General features: G+C 40.1%; 1 protein-coding gene across 1 annotated transcript in view; it reads right to left on the bottom strand.

The window, feature by feature from the left end:
• Positions 1 to 17,751, bottom strand: part of kcnh8 (potassium voltage-gated channel, subfamily H (eag-related), member 8) — a 61,717-nt gene that overhangs the window by 26,855 nt on the left and 17,111 nt on the right. Inside the window, exons 3-7 of the mRNA XM_042506559.1 lie at positions 13,442 to 13,573; positions 8,921 to 9,048; positions 7,206 to 7,443; positions 6,901 to 7,058; positions 1,874 to 2,078 (exon numbers count right to left, since the gene is read on the bottom strand). Of these exons, the coding sequence (XP_042362493.1) occupies positions 1,874 to 2,078; positions 6,901 to 7,058; positions 7,206 to 7,443; positions 8,921 to 9,048; positions 13,442 to 13,573 (861 nt within the window). The remainder of the gene's footprint in view (positions 1 to 1,873; positions 2,079 to 6,900; positions 7,059 to 7,205; positions 7,444 to 8,920; positions 9,049 to 13,441; positions 13,574 to 17,751) is intronic.

Raw genomic sequence — 17,751 nt, 5'->3', positions numbered from 1 at the left:
TAGCTTTTCAGAACCTTGGCTGATTTGGAAATAATGAGCTATGAAACTGTGATGCACCAGAGATTTGACACATAGCCCCATGCATAATGTAATAGTTGAGATAAAGCAGAAATTACAATCTGGACACGAAAAATGCAAAGAGTAGAACAAAACAAGGAAAAGAGACATGTAAAATGCTGATTAAAAAAAAGTGAAATTACTTATTTACTTATTTTATCAATTCCAGGTGATCAATAAAATAATCCAACATTTTAGCTTTGCAGCCTTTTTTTGAGCCACAAGCCATAAGCCATTCATCCTACAGCTTTTGCTCATAGAAGCCCAGTGTTTCCTATATATTGATTTAGTGTAGAGCTTGACAAAGCTGGATAATGGCTCCCTGGGCTAGAAAAATGGAGATAAAATGAAAACACTTTGTCTGGTTTCACTATTGCACGTATATTTAAAAAAAAAAAAAAAAAAAAACAACACACAAACAATTACATGTGCATCAAGAATAAAAGTGCCTGTATGTCATGCTATGAGATCAATGCCATTTTGAAACCAATACACCTTAAAGCGTGCTGCTGGACTTATATCAAACTCCTGCCTTTTACGAAATCTCCCATTTGAAGCCTCAATTTGAAGCTGTTTCTCAGTGCCTTCCATACAAATCCAACAATATTATAGTTGATGCTTCATGGTCGTTATTCCTTTACATACCTATGCATTATGTATAATGCATGACACAGAATACCAGACACACACTGCAGGTAACTTCATATGCCATTCAATTCTCACCATAGCAACAAAAAAGCCAATGTGAAAGTGTCAAAAAGTGTAGTTCCTCAAACTGCCACTTAAGGCTAGCGTCCAAAGCAAGTCAATCTGCATACACCCCCAAGTTAAAATGCCCAATTTTACAGCAGTTATTGTCTCCCTAGCTCATTTCCTTTCCTTTTCCATTTCCTTGTAACCATGGCTTAACCCCAGATCGAAATGCACGGTCGTTGCCATGGCTGTCACTATCTCAGTAGTTTTTTAGTTCATAAAAGTTAATTGTAACAATTTGGTTGCCTGAGAAAAGTCTTGTTTGGCTTTTGATTATACTAATAGACAGTTTTTGCTTTAAATACATTTTTTAAAATGATTTTAAGCCTGTTTAACAAAAATTTACATTAGTGTTTGCATTACCACAATTGACCATTACTGTATATGTACTATGCTAACCAAGCAAACAGATAGAGTCAGGGATAGCTCCACCCTCTTATCCAATTAATGATCACTTCTCATCAATTCTGGCTCCCAAAATCCAAGATGGCAATGGTCCAATTTTGAGGCTTCAAAAAGGGGCTCCACAAACCAATGGGTGATGGCTGTAAAGTCTCTGTGAAGTCCTTTATTTTTACACAGTCTATGTGTGTGATGCATGACACATGATGCAATATACATGCTGCTGTAGGTAGTATGTGTTAATCCTTTATTTGGACTCACACTTTTGTGAACAGACCTTCTCGTTTTATGCTCACTGAAGCTAACTCCCTTTTTAATCTGGATTAATTCTACAGATGGAGGCCGTGTAGTTGCATTCTGATCATACCAAAGTATTTTTATTTACTAAATCTGAATCTTCACAATGTTATTAGTATATGTGCCATGTTTGTGGTGAATCTACAGATTCAGTGGCATGCTAACTGACATGATATAAAGATATAACACAGGCCTGTGAAATTGCATACCTATATTTTATAGCGCGTGGCATTCCCCGGCAACACTTATCTAAGATCTAATAGCCCCTCCTTTCAGCTGGAAAGAATGATGTTGTACAATTCTCAGTCTAGTTTTTGAACATTAACATTGATGGTTGTGTGGGCATCTATGATCCTTTACTCACCGATATCCCAGTTGTAGGCGTTGGCTTCCATCTCCATCTTCCCGATAATGTACCAGATGCAGGCCATCCAGTGAGCCAGCAGGGCGAACATGGACATCAGCAGCGTCAGGACCACTGTGCTGTGCTGGGAGTAACGGTCCATCTTCTGGAGTAGCCGCAGCAAACGGAGGAGACGTACTGTTTTTAACAGGTGGACCACTGACACCTGGGAATAAAAAACAAGGATTTGAGGTGAATATATTGCTAGGACATTATTTTTAGCCCATTCACTATATATTAACACTGTATTGTTACCACCTCCTTCTTCACAAGAAGAGCCACTGAGGACAACATGTGTTTGACTTTTTGCTAAGCAGTGATCACCTTTTAAAACCACATAACCTCCTTTTTATTTCTTCAGATTTACTGGTGTTCTGCTGAGGGCAAAGTCAAAGAGACACACACAGATACAAAGAGAGTGGAACAGAAACTCTGAAGGTGAGGAGAAAGCTACAATATTACCCTAACCATCACAACTAAATGCCTAATGCCCCTACAATAACACAACCCTAAAACAAGTCTTATCCCTCAAACAGGCCTTGTGAGAAAAAGGAACAGGCCAAAATGTCTTCATTTTCCAATAATGTCCCTACTATGGTGGTTAAACAATTTTATTTAGTCCTTAATTTGAAGCAAGACAAAGTACACAAACACAGGCATGGAGAAAACACACACACACACACACACACACACACACACACACACACACACACACACACACACACACACACACACACACACACGCGCGTGCACACTAATACACTGCCTGAAGCGACAAAAAGCTCTTCACTATCCTTCATGTCCTCTCCAACATTAGCGGCTGCTCAAATGCTCTCAGATTCTATAATTAGAATTTGACAAATGCTTGTAAACACATTGACAACATGATCTATATGAAGATTCCCTGATGAAGGAGTCCTTGAATATAAAAGGACCAATTAGAGCAATCAGACACTGGCTCACAGGTGTGTTTGTTTTGCTTTTTACACTCCAATCCCCCACCATCACAATCCAATATTTCTCTATGACAGCCTCCTGCATTGTCTGTCTTTGCTCACTCGTCCATTCACTCTTCAATAAATTAAAGCACTTTTTTTCACACTTCCCTCTGTTGACTTACCAACATGTCCTGATCCCAACTGATCCCAGTAGCGTACCTGTTAGAGCAGGCACCCCGTGTACTAAGGCTATTTCTTTGCCACAGCAGCAGCAGGTTTGACTCCAAATTCAGCCCTTTGCTGCTTTTCATTCCCTCTTAAACAATTCATTTTTAAGTAAACTTCCTTATTTTCTGGCAACAAAAGCATGTGGCTGCGCTGTATGTATGCTACCGTGGCAAAAAGTGCCTATGTGTGTCGTGTCTGACACCTAGATCCATTAACAAAGTGGCGCTGTTAAACACACAATGTTCCCTCAAAGTTCCCTTGTGCATGTTTCCATGTGCTGTGGATGTGATGTGAATTTTATCCTCTGTGCACCTGCTCCTCAGGCAATCTCCACTAGCACTCTATCATTTGGGGCTTGCCATCGAGTATCCCCATTGGACACACACACACACACACACACACACACACACACACACACAAGCTATTATTTACGAGGATATAGGACAGAGAGGATATTTGTAACCATTCTATGAGGATGTATATTGCATGTGTATGTGTACTCTGTGTGTGTGTGTGTGTGTGTGTGTGTGTGTGTGTGTGTGTGTGTGTGTGTGTGTAGGGGGTGTGGGGGTGGTGACTGAGAAAGTGGGACAGATATTCTACAGAAAACGTATATATAACCTAATAACTAAAACGATGTGAGACATATAAGCAACAGAGAAATTATAACAAAAGAGGAGAAAAAGAGCGTGTGTGTGTGTTTGTGTGAGCATGCGTGTGTGTGTGTGTGTGTGTGTGTGTATGTGTGTGAAACAGAATTACACAGATCATTTGGGTAAAACTAAGAGGAGGAGATGTGCACACAGTTCTTATCAGAGCTGCTCCTGACTGTGTCTCCAGTATGTTTTATGGCAGTTTTTGCACCCTCTTGCAGTGAGATATAGAAAACTGGTGCAGCACGAGGGGTAATGAAGCCTCCTGCCGAGCCCTGGGGAGAAGCTCCATCTCTTCGCTGCCATCTATCACCACCCCGGCACCCCACCTATGGAGAGCGCAGGCTGCGCCACATCCCTAATCCTCCAGCAGCATGAACAGTAAGCAATGCAATGTACCCAACAACGTGTGCACACCTCCTGCCACTTTCTCCATCAACTTTTCCCCTCTACTACTTCCATTCACATTTGCATCTCCTCTGCTCATCAGGTGTGGAATTTACCTTTAACTTCTTGACTGACTTATTCTCCCTCTGCTTAAGGTTGTATTTGCATGAGTCTATAACTTTGAAGAAATGCTTATCTCCCCCCCTGCAGCCTCGCCTTTCGCCCTACAAGCCAATCACAATAGTGTGACTGACTAATCATGTTTATTTTAATTTATCTTATTGACACTGTTCTCCAATACCATCTAGGACTCCAGGCACAGGAAACTTACTGCTAGGTGCTTTAGCTATAACTGTAGCAGATAAATATCAATCACAAAAGACGTTATCACTACAGGAGTCTCAGGCTTGCATGTTTATCTTACTTCTGACCAATCTGTGCAGATGATTGTGCAGCAGCTCAGAGAAAAGGAAGAAACCTGGTGATAAGCTGAGGGGATGATCATGACAAATAGGTAAATATGATGAAAATAAAGAATATATCATAGCTATTGGGGGAAAAAAAGGGATAGGATCACCTTACAGTCTGTAAAAAAAAATGCCAAAAAAAGAAGATACTAGAGGTATACAACGAAAGAAACAGAAACACGAACACCAGGGAGGGACAGTGCAGAGGCCCCTTGGCTCATTTTGGTGAAAGATGGCTTCTGTCCTCAAAGGGGACATCACTTGAAATGCTCTGTTCTCAGAGGGCACATTGCGCAGAACGCTCAGCAATTAACGGCCACTCCCGCTCTGCCCGGCGGCGGCAGGGGAACTTATGGACCAGTAGCCCTACACCAAATTCCAACCTACTGGGAGTGCATGGTATTTCCATTAATAGAGTCTGGAACCAAACAAGTACCTTCGCCTGGAGCAGCCTGTCACTGTGCCCACCACATCCACTCACACTTTCTTTCACAGCACTGCTCCTCCTCTTTCTCTCCTCTCAGTCTTACCACACCTCTTTTTCTTTTATTTAACTTACAATAAATAGTTCCTCCTTTTTATTGTTTTTTTTATTACTAGTGTGATTTCTGTTGTTTTATCTATATGAGGATAACCTGCATATTTCATACAAAACTGTAACTTTAAAGGGGTAGTTCACCTCCAATTTAAAAATCCATATTTTTCCTCTTACCTGCAGTGCTTTTTTATCAATTTCAATTATTTTGGTGTGAACTGTTAAAGATATTGGCCATAGAGATGTCTGCCTTTTCCAGTATAATGAAACTAGGTGTCTTGGCTTGGCTTGTAGTACTCAAAGCACTAAAAAATACATTTGAAAAACTCAACCTCTCTTTCCAGAGATTATGACCCAGTTATTCAAGATAATACACAGACCTTGCTGTGAGTAGTTATATGTACAAACTATATTCTCTCTACCGAACTACACCCACCAACCATATCACCACGCAGAAAGTGTGCATCTACTGCTAGCTCACTTAGCTCTGCTAAGATAGTTATTGTTACAGCTCAGCTGAGAAAGACTCCATTTATGTTTACATCTCCTGCCTCTCATCCACAACTCTTTCCACCACCTTGTATGTAGATTGTCCATGTCATTATTGAAGGCTCAGAGCAACAGATGTAGCTTAAAGAGCATAAAAAAGAGTATGGGCAATCAGAGGTGGATGTGTCCAACAAACACCAGACTTTGAACCAGGAGACCGGTGTTCAACACCAACAAACAAGATCATTTGTGGTGTTTGTGCCACTTAAAGCCAGAGATTTTTTTTACCAACATCTGCAATCTTTTCCTAACCACAACAAAGTGGTTTTGTTGCCTAAACCTAACCACAATTGCTTTTTTACCATCACATTTGTGCCGCTCAAAGCCAGATGGCTTTTTACAACATACACAATGTTTTCCTGACAATGACCAAGACCTTCTGCACCAAGATATGACACAACAGGTTGCCCTAGGCATAATTTTAGTAACAGCAGGGCATTTGCCCAAGTGGCAAAATGGTAGCAAAATGTGACGATGGGGATCATGCTGAACTTTGATGGCATGCAACTGTATGAGTTCCAACTGTGGACCTTTTGACAGTGGTTGAGTGAGAGAAAACAGCATATCTCACTCTAAATTAGAAGGCAGAAAAAAAGCTTTCATTTACAACCAATCAAAAACCTCCCTATAGTTTAGTGCTTCTAGTGGTTTACACTATTCAGCTATGGACAAGCAAGGAATATCCAACGTAATTGCTCCAGACCTCCATTTCATAAGGGGCAGCATGTATTTGTCTCAACCAGAGCAGAAAAGGGGTTAAATGATACAGGTTTGATTGTTTTCTCCGCCTTTGTACAGTATGTGGAATCAATACGCAGAATAAAAGCGGGGCAAGACACAATCCATGCAATCTATACTTATGAAAGGTCAAATGTGCTGGAGGTGTTGTACTTTCTAATGCACCACTGTGTTGACAGGATTAGGGGTCTTGGGGTCTCTGTTGTTGGGCTGTCCATCATGAGATTTGGAGTTTTACAATATTTAAAGTCATGTTCAGTGATCTTGTACCGAGATTCCTTTTTTTTTTTATAGTTTTTCCCTTTATTTTTTAAAACATCTTTTCAGGTAATTGTATTGAACATAAAGCATTGCTTGGGTCTAACGATTTGATTATGAAATGTTGTATTCTGAATCAAAGAGTAATACATCTGCAATGTGAATGTAAAGTAGCTGATTGATTATGTTCTATATTAAACCCTGGGGGTTAAGCAACACGCCAATGGTTACTCACCACACTGACTTTGAAGGCATAGAGCAGGTCAAAGGGCAACGCAGCCACCAAGTCGATGATGAACCACGTGGTCAGGTAGTGGATGCAGATCTGTCGGGCATCAAAGATCACCTGGCCCGATTTGCTGACATAACTTGTGCGAAAATTAAAAACAATGTCTGGCAGGAAAGACAAATAAATAGAGTTGACGTGTGGTTTATTGTAAATGCTGGTTATTACGACAGGATATCTGTATTGACTTACCGTATATTAGATGAACAGTTTATAAACACTGTAATTCTAAGTTCTGCAATTCTGCAACTAACCTATAATGAACAGTATCTCCACTGCGATATCGCTGACAGTTGTGCTGCGGGTCAGGTCATCATCATCACCAATGAAGCACACATTGTACGGCACTGTCACAGCAACGTAAAATGTGGCAAGTAGAATCAGCCAATCCCAACCAGCTTTGAACGTGCTGTAGTGAAGAAGGATGAATTTGGACTTCTTGGCATCTGCTACCTTGTACTCTGGCAGAGCAGGCAGATCCCCAAACACATTCTGAACAGGATGGAAAAAAAAACAAATACAAGAGTGATAAAGTAGCAATGACTTACTTTGTTTAGGTCAAGCTATAAAAATTTTACCTTATAAAAGCCTTTCCAGGTTGATGGTCAAACGAAATCTTAACTAATACACTGTTATTATGCAAAGAGTACAATTCTGTAACTGTCAGTGTACCAGCTAAACAACTGCTAACTGCACTTTGATTGGTTTGCTAAACTTGCGGTTGAGTTGTGATTAAGTGCAGTTGAAAGACATGCAGTAAAATCAGGCAAATTTAACTGCAATTTGACTTAGCTAACTAACTAACTAGCTAACTAGCTAACCATCTAACTAACTAACTGGTGGAATAAATTACAAAAGACTAATAAATAATACATACAAATAACCATGTGGGGCCCAGCTAAACAGCCAGATATTCCGCTAAGTATACACACCAAAAAACAACTAAAGGAGAATGACTTTTCCCATTTGTCAGATGGACTCTTAATAAATGAATGTTGATGTTGCAGCGTCTGCTTGAAGTGTATATAGGCTAATTGCTAATGAGTAAGTTACCAAAATGATATTTTGTTTTTAAGATTTGTTGTGCTGCCCCCAAGTGGCCAAAAATAAACAGCTAGCTAGACTAATTATATGTTGAAATCATAACCAACATTTTTTAGACATTTGTGCTGTATCCTACTGTAATATCTTCTAACTACATCATATGCAATTTAATTCATGCTACAAATGATCAAACCTGTGATAAAGACAGGACTGTATTAGTGTTCCCCAGCTCAATATCCTTTTTCAAAGAGTTTTATAATAGAACAAATTATTTCATTTGCATTTCTGTTCTCAGCAATGTCCTTCTCGAGTTCAAATGTTCAATGTACCTTTCCTTGAGTCAACATGTTGAAATCACCCAACTACAGCTTATAGCCTGCTGATGTTAGACTCCTTGGAACCTTCAATTTACACGCAAGACAGTTTTCTTGATTTTAGACGCTGACAACAACGCAGTGGCTGAACTGATTTTTCCCATTCCAATTGCATTCGAAACGTCTATCTCCCTTGATGCAAATGCAATTTGAATTGCAAAGACAGCCCTAACCAATTTCTGACGCTTTTAGTATATATCAAATGACATATAAATACTTGTAAATCTTTTAAATCACAGGAGAGATGTAAAGTGTGTCTAATGTCTTATATTAGGTGCATAAGAAGCTGGGGAACCTAGGGCATTGTAAATCTAAGGATGACCCTTTAACGAGTACAAGACTGTATGCATCAACCAGCTTATGTTTACTGGAGAGCACCTCTCTCAACCAAGACACAATATTTCTCCTCAGCTCCCTGCCCCCTCACTGGGTTGATTGCGCTTCAATAACAGCACTGATCTACTCATTTCCTACAGTATATAACACTCTACCAATGCCCACTTCTAAACGATCCTTCAACATGTTACATCCTGCCCTGTTGTTTGAAGTACCTTGTTGAGTTTAATCTTGCTCTTCTCTCTGCTGTGGAGGTGACCAGAGATGTGGTAGAGCACTGTGCTGCTCCGCAGACGAGTTGAGCTGAATGGAGAGCCTGTTTTCACCCTGCCGCGCCGTCGCTCTGTAAACACACACACACACACACACACACACACACACACACACTCGAATTAGTACACATCCCCCTACAATACTTTACCCCCCTGTGTTAACTCCTGATGACTGAATCAGTCATTATGCTTGATGAAATACATAATATTCCATTCTGAATAAGAGAACATGAATATGCAACAGAAAGAATATGTCATTTCAGAGAAAATTGCACAATTTCTGTCATAATGTTTTTGGAAATGTCAAAGAACATGCGTTACCTGTTGTGATTCACATTATTCAGCCATAAATATTGGTTGATGATGTCTTATTGTGTAAACACTATCTCCAGATAAACAGTGCAATTTTCAGCTTTGGAAAGTTGCGACTGGGCCAGAGAGGCTGTGGTAGATTCTCTATGGTTTGTGTGTGTGTGCTTCTTCCAAGTGTATTGTAGTAGATAAAGTAGATAGTGTAGGAGTGAAGTGTTCAGACCAAGGGGATGGGTAATGGGAGAAGACACTTTATTGCTGCTGGGTACTGAGTCCCATTCTCACTGCTGTGAACCCACAGGAAAGGACTAAGGCCAGATTGGCTTGAGGGGGGTTTAACGGCAATAACAAAGCTGGAGAATGGAAGTGATAACTGCTTTTGAGTGTCCTTTGGAAAGTTTGTGTGCTCTGTATTGTGTGTGCGTGGGCCACAGACGTGGCGAACAGACAGGGCCCATCCATAACGCGGTGCAGCCTTGGGGGACGCGACACGGCAGGAGCACAGGGACAGAGACATGCTTATTTTTAGATCCAATGAATTTCCCTCTGAATTTATAGCCTTTCTTGTGGGGGTAGAAGGGGAATTTAAGTGGGGAGGGGTGAGTGCTGTGTATAAGGGGGGAGGATGAAGGCATATGGGGCAGATAGGGGAGGTGGGAAGGTTGAAGAGTTGCAAAGTTGAAGGACAGAAAAAGGGGAAAGTAGAGAAGGTGAGGAGAGGAGAGGGGTTGAAAAGAGAGGAGACTGTTGACGCTGGAGACTGGGTTTCCCACTTTTGCACACACGTCCAAACAGAGAGCTAACTGGGTCATACCTGAGATGTCCGTCCTTAAAAGGCTTCCCCCAGCATGGATGGAAATGCCCCATTGACAGTGGCCCTCCTAAATACTTTTCATATGGCCAGATGGGGCCACTGAAAATCTTGAGGTGGCAGCAAAACCAAAAGCCATAACTACATTTCAGGAATTTGCTGGTGCTGATGAAGCATATAGGATGGTTCAAAACTGTCAATATGAAAGTTAAAGGGATATTTTGCTGATTTTTCAACCAGCTTTGAATCAAAACAATGTGGGTAGTATGTATAAATGAACTGTGGTAAACTTCCTTCCATCTAACTAGTCCTTAGTTATCCCCTCTTCCCCCATGGCGATACTCTGCCAAGTCGCATATTTTATGTCAATTGAAGGAGTTTCGCTGGCTCTCGGGCTGTTGCTTTAACTACATTTTTGCACGGACAAAGACTATACAGCTGATCAGAGATTTACCCCTTTCTCTCTCAAACTCAGACCGAAATCCGATCAGAGGGTTAAACTCGGCAGTGCTGATCGAATATTAATCAATATTTTGTTACTGCACTGTCTATTTATCTCCTAAAATGTATCTAGAAACATATTTATATGCCCTATTTAGCTTTAATAGTGAAAGACTGTGAACATGAAGTGGGCTCCATACTGTTTCCTGCACAGTGAAAACAGAGGCCAAAAAAACAGAGATCAAACTGTAAAACTAAGCAGCGCTGACCAAATATAAACCAAGATTCTGTTACTAAGTTGCATATATTTCATCTCTTTTCAGAAACATGTTTAGCTTACTGTTTAACTGTAATATGAGATTGCAAGCTGCCATTGTATCAGTCATACCAGTCCACATTACATCACCCACCAGCAGGAGCGCCTGGTAAGGCGGGATGCATTGTGGTAGCTGTAGTTTTTCTACCTCTTGCGCAAAAGTGTCCTCGTCTTGGTCATGTGGCACGAATTTCAAATGTTTTTGCTATTTTGTTAAGGGGTTACATACTGATACACTTTGGATTTGGACAGTTAATATTACTACTTATCTGAAGTGAAGTGCATTATACTAATACCAGCACAATTGACTTTCTGAGCTCTGAAACAATCCTGATTACTTGGAACAAGCCTTCTCAAGTTAGGGGAGACTCGTGGGTATCCAAACCCATTCTAATTCAGATATCTTGAGGTGAGAGTTCAAGCAACCCATGTGAAAATGGCCATGCCAGTATTTTCCTCACAAAATCTTGCCTCACTTTTTAGTGTTTTTTAGCCCCCTTCCCAGTAAGCTATGCCACCATGGTTGATACCAATGATTGCCAAAGGCTGTCTACTTTCACATGATACCACTGTCACAGCCTCTTGAAGACAGTTTTATCAGCCTCCAGCTAGTTGGAGGAGGCAGTAAGGAGGCATGCAATTGATGTCATTATGTCTGCATACCTCCAGGTTGTTAATATTTCTCTTACTAAGCACCTTTAAAGATTTTATTTAAAGATTTCAATGACAAGATTCTTGTCTACGCACTTTGTAACTTTGGTGTTATACAAGCCAAGTTTACTTATTTAGTCACTAACTCTTCTGCACTGGCTTAAACCAACAAAAACAAACATACCCTTTCTACAACTCCACTGAGAACGGCATGAAAATGCAAATGTTTTGTGAGATTCACAGGCATATTCTCATTTAAACAAGCTTGTCTGACGCAAACCCATTATAGTAAGGCGTTCGTCTCTGTCTGAAGGCGTGCTGCATCAGCCTCTTTCCTTTTCTATGAAAAGCATTTCATTATGTGAGCAAAAATAACTTTGCTTTCTGCTTCCTGTTCTCCCTTATTTACAGTAATGAGAGTAATTAGGCAAATCCAGGGGAGGCAGGCCTGAGATGAGACAAGTCAGGTTTGCTGACTTCACAGACACACACACATAGACACACACACACACAAAACACACACTGACCTTCTGTTTTGCTTTGTGGGTGGATTTTGGCTTTAGTTTAGCTGTTGCCCTTAAGGTAAACCTTTGACGAAATTGATTTTAGGGGGAAGAATTTGCAACTTTGCTTCCTTTACTTCTTTGTATTTACAACGATGAGTATAATTAAAATATTGAGCGGGGAAAACGTGAGGTGAAGTTCTAATAAAGGCATCTGAGATCTAAGTGTATCATTGCCAATGTTGTAACTTTCCATCGTTCATGAGGTCTCCTAACGAGATGACAAAATACACAACTATAATCACAAATATGCACCTGAAAAGCATGAAGTTGTCTTCAATTTAGCTATTTTGGTTTATCATGCCATTAATTTTGAACAACCCTATGTTGTAAGAATTATTCTGATATACTAATGGTACTCCTTTCCAATGGAAAACATATTTTAAAAGGCATTTAATGTCCCCCGAATTACATTATCATCATCATGAGGAAATTATTTTAATAAACAGATTTGAAAATGCTCACAATTACACATTTTCTACAAAATTAGCTCTTTCAAGAAAATATCCACTTGTACATATCAACTTAAGCATGATTGTTTTTGGGGTCATGTTGAGGCATTCAGAGCACTTTGGTTTAAGTTGGGAAAGGTTGTGGTCTTAGTTAAATAGAGACCAAGGTGACAATTTCTTGGATCCTGAGACATATTTTCTTAATAAAAAATACAATTAACTAGTGGTTTTTTTTTGTTTGTTTGTTTCTTCTTTTACGAAACCCAAGTCATGCCACTATAGTGTAGTTTGTTTAAAGCCTAACATTAACTTTTTACTTGTGGCAATTGCATTTACACTTCAAAAGTGGTGTTAATCTGTGAAGATTGTCTTGCTGAACACAACATGTAAGAATCTTAAACTTTTGTTTGTCACAAGGCTTATTTTCTGCAATAATCCAAAATCCAACGGAAAAATCCTATTAGCATTTTTTGTCAAGGGAATAAGGTAATACTAACTTTTGTGTTGGCCAACAGGAAAAAAAAATGTTTTCCTTGCAGCCATCTATAAAAATTTAATTCTAATGAGATGAAAATTAAAAAAAAACAACTTAAAACAATAATGACTTGATTGTATAGTGATCATACAACCCTTTTGTTGGAGAAATTCACTTTCAACACATGACAATCAAACTTTGTGTTACAAATACAATGGACACTTAGGATTGGTTTTCTATATATAAGCAAGCACTTCACTGACAATCTGGTCTAATGGATAATGTTACACCCCTGCTGCCCAGTGACAGTTAATGATAGCCTTAACATGACCAAAATCCACATGCTAAACAAACAGTAAAAATTTTAGAGCTTTTTATGAGTTGACACTTTTCTATGTGATCCATCAGAAGCCATTAAATAACTACACGCCTCCTATACTGACCTTCTTTCTTATCCTCTTGGATGGCTTTGGCTTTAGTGTCGGTGATGTCCTTAAATGAAGCCAGAAAGAGCACCACGTCTCCCTTCTCATTCTTAATTGGCACAATGTCCAGCAGGCACCAGAACAGCACAGCTGAAAGACAGAAACACTCTTATGATCACTTTTATACACCACCTCTGATTATACTCAGAATGGATATGCTGTGTGTCGGTGCATGTGTGTGTGTGTGTGTATAGAGCAACAGTTCCACAGATCCCCAGACTTATTAGTAAGCCTATCTGCAGTTAGAAGTCCCTGGGGAGAAGCAGAGCCTTTAAATAGAGCAAGTTGCTGTTCCCTAGGCGCAGCAAGAGATGAACCCATCTCTGAGGTCCCATCTCCCGCTAAATGGATTGCTTTTCAGAGGAACTGCTGGTCAGCATGTGTGTTTCTGCACCAGCGTTTGTGCGCTTATGCTCATTACTGTGTCACTTTTTTCAGTTTGACTCATCCAAAAGATGTGAGCAAAAATTGATTATATTTTGATTTAAAAAATAATTCTCATAATAATTCTCATTACCATATCACATATTTTTTAATTAGCCTTAAATTGATCATTTCACTGTTACTCTCACTCAACTTGTGCAGTGTTGTCCAAGTCTTACTTATCCAGTCATCTGCTCAGTACTTCCCAAACACATCCCTTTCCACTAAAATCTTACTGTTGAAAACACAACACAGCCTTACACGAGACTGTTTATGCAGCAGTATTACAGTTTTAGTGGAAATGCAAGTGTTTGGGAAGTACTAAGCTTTCAACTGGATAAATGAGGCTAGAATGAGACTGCCTAACTTGTGCATGAGTTTGTAAACTAGTGTTTTGATATAATTTTGCTATTGTTAAATGCAAATCCCCATACGTTCATTCATCAAGAATTTTCTCAGATTTTGGATTCTTTGGTCATCGTAAACGCATGCCAAAAAAATCCCAAAGTCTTCTTCCCAAATTCAACATAACAAGTGGTGAAGAATTCCTCAGTGTATAAATTGTCTGGACAAGCTTTTTAACATGGTGCTGGCTGAACTGGCACCAGGCAGCACATGGTGTTAAACTGTGCTACGCAATGGCAACAACGCTGACAGAGGTAACAGTGTTAACCAGCAGAGAACTGAGGAATGGGTCGTATGCTTCTGTAACAATCCCGTCCAGATATCAGCAGTAATTGCTGTACAAAGTGGCAGCGAAGAGATGGCCAGTGGGATACACACATGCAACACACTGTGACACACAAACTGTCAGATTAAAACACACACAGTTAGCCTGATTTCATTTCCTGTTTATGGTGCTGTTACACCATTATATCTTTACAAGGCAAATAGGTTGCTAATACAGCACCGGTAAGCTGAATACTGGCATATTACACTACCATCCAAGTTTACAGTACAGAGCTGAGCCTAACAAGCTGCTGTAAGTCTGAGATGTTGTAAAAGGGCCACGGTACAGAGGATACATCTTTTCAATCTGGGTAACAACATGTCCCATCCCCTGGCATCAACTTTGAATTTCTTTGAGGAAGTTCACATGAGGAGAGCAAAATTATGTTGAGCATGAGAGTGTCTCAAGGGTTGTGTTTTTAATGTTAATTAATTAATCACATCAAATTCAGTCTAATCCACATCATGCTGTGGCATACACGTGACCGTGTCAGTAGTTTTACTGGTAGTCTTATTAGACGTAGAAGCATTTTTCATGTTTTCTCTTTCATTGTTTGATTACAGAATTTCTTTTTTCATAGTCACCTAATAGCTTGTCGTCTTGTCACCTTTAATCTCAAATACTTGTTCTGTAGCACACAGACTTTGTCAAGAAGAACGTCTTGTAAGCAGCGATCACGGTCTACCTTTTAATTCTTTTCTTTTTATAGACTAGAAAGGAATCACTGATTAAAAGGGATTTCCCATGGAGTTCCCTCCCATCACTCCCACTCACTAAATCTTCCTTGCCCAGTGATGACTCAATCACACTGTTTTTGTCTTTGTGTGTGTATGTGTGAATATCTGCATGCCTGCATGAAAAGGCAGCACTATCAAGCACACAGCGAGAGAAAGAGCGTTCCTGATTGCAAGCACGCAGCTTCCTCTTTTCTCAGGCTGACAGACGGAGGACAAACCGAGTCAATCAGCTACGTTTACTTTCAGGACTCCGCTGTGACAGACGGAAAGAGGGGGATGAGACAACATCAAAAGGCAGAGGCAGGGAAAGAAAAAAGAACATGATAAGCATCAGCGACAGATAGACAGACAAACTGGCACAAACGGTACAACATGGAAAGGGTACAAGAGGTGGAAAGGAAGAGAGAGGGAGATGAAAGGTAACAAAATGAAAGAGAAAAGTAAAAGAGAACAGAAGGGAAAAGATCTGGATCTGGGGGGCAGAAAAGACAACAAAGCAAAAGACAGGGTGGTGTAGACAGTCACATCTGTGGTGGTATTAACAGAACTGATTCTTTGCAAACTGCACTGCGTCAGCTACTAAATTTGCTTTATAAATCACAGAAAAATCATAGGGAAGTGGCACATGACACACATGCCACATACCAAAATACCTGCATGTGTCATTTTTACAGCATCATGGACAATCCTTACTGGTGTTCACAAAGTAATCTCACCATGGGCTCCCTTTATTAAGTGTTTTGGAGCATTTGATAGCACAACACAGTATTCCTCCATGGATAGAGGTGCGCTAGGCTGACAGGTCTAGTATTCTGCCCAACATGGTGTCTGACCTACTCATCATATATTGTTGCTTTGACAGAGGCTCTGGGCGTTACTAACATGACACCGGAGGCAGCCCGTTGCATTGTATCTTGACACAAAAGGGTTCTGTGGTAAGACAGGGTTGGCATAGGTTTGAGTCACAAAACTACTTGGTTATGGTTAGGAAAAGATCGTGAATGATGTTACAGCATATGAGGTGACTCACAACTTTTGAGACACACTCTTACATTGCCACATTTCATTAATCACAAATTTGATGTGCAACCACTTATCTGTGTCTGAAACTGAAAATGTTGTTTCCATTTTTCTTAGCAGTATAAAGGTATATGATGCATTTTTTTCTTAAAAAACTGTATAGACTCATACAAAAGTCAACCTTCACAATCATTATGACCCACTGGAAGTGTCTGGCGGTGTACTTATTTGCAGAGACCCTGCTACCAATAGCTTCATATTGTCTTTCTTGTTTTGCTGTGTTCGGGTCATTTATGGGCTGCAACTTTTGTGCAGTGGTGTGTAGCCCTTAGCCAATAACAGTGCACAGTTGAGGTCAGGACTTTATGATAAAAAGTAGCCATGAGGTAGTAGATGCAAAAACACCAAGTGGACAAAGTTTGGATGGAGAAGTATGTGGATGGCAAGTGAGGCAGAGTTGGTCTGTTTTTCACTGGACTGGTGGTTAGTTCAGTTAGCTTACCAAAGTATATCTGTAATAACCAAAATAAAATGCCCTGGAAATATACAGTAGCTTGCAGTGTATGTACAAGCACTGAAGGAAGGAGGGGCCAAGTCTGAATATTGTGTTTAAAAACAGAGACAGTTCCTTCATGGTATCCCTTTAAATATTTCTTGTCCACATCAAGAACCAACAAGCTCCAGAACAGCTCCTAAATGGACCTAAAAGGGAGACTATTTCATCAACATGTTTCTAAAGTCAGGAATGAGCTTTTAATCTCTCAGTCCTCGCAGTTGTGTTTTCTCTGCAGAAATGAGAGCGCGTGCAGTGCCGACACTGTATAACAAATAACTGATTTCTCCTGATTTGAGACAGAGAAATCCCCCACCAAACACAAATGCAGCCAGCTTCATTAAAAAAAAAGAAAAAAAGAAAAAGTTGTGTAGATTCACAAAGCTGAATCCACTGCAAGAACATAAAGTGAAGAAAACCACAATAGCCATGCAAGGGCACATGGCACCATCCCACATCACAGCATGCATGTATCCACTGATGCCTAGATGTGCTCATTATTTTCGACTCCATTTTGTTCGCTGGCCAGCTGGCTAATCAGTGAGGCACACACCAAACCATACCACACCACGGCTAGCTACTGGGCTCAGTGTAATCGAAGGAGACAGGGTTAAAGAGTCAATAGCTGACAGCTATGAAAGTTTAATGCAGCTGAGCGTTAAATAATAACTGCAGGACTTATGTGACTGATTGCTTGGTTTAATCACCTTTTAATGAGAATGGGCCAATAAAAAAAAGTTACACTTCCATTAATCCAGCCATTTCTTCATCTATCCATGGGTCCATCTGTGCCAATTTAAATGTG

The sequence above is a fragment of the Plectropomus leopardus genome, chromosome 18, assembly GCF_008729295.1.
Source record: "Plectropomus leopardus isolate mb chromosome 18, YSFRI_Pleo_2.0, whole genome shotgun sequence".
Lineage (NCBI taxonomy): Eukaryota > Metazoa > Chordata > Actinopteri > Perciformes > Serranidae > Plectropomus > Plectropomus leopardus.
This window is presented reverse-complemented; position numbering and strand designations above follow the sequence as displayed.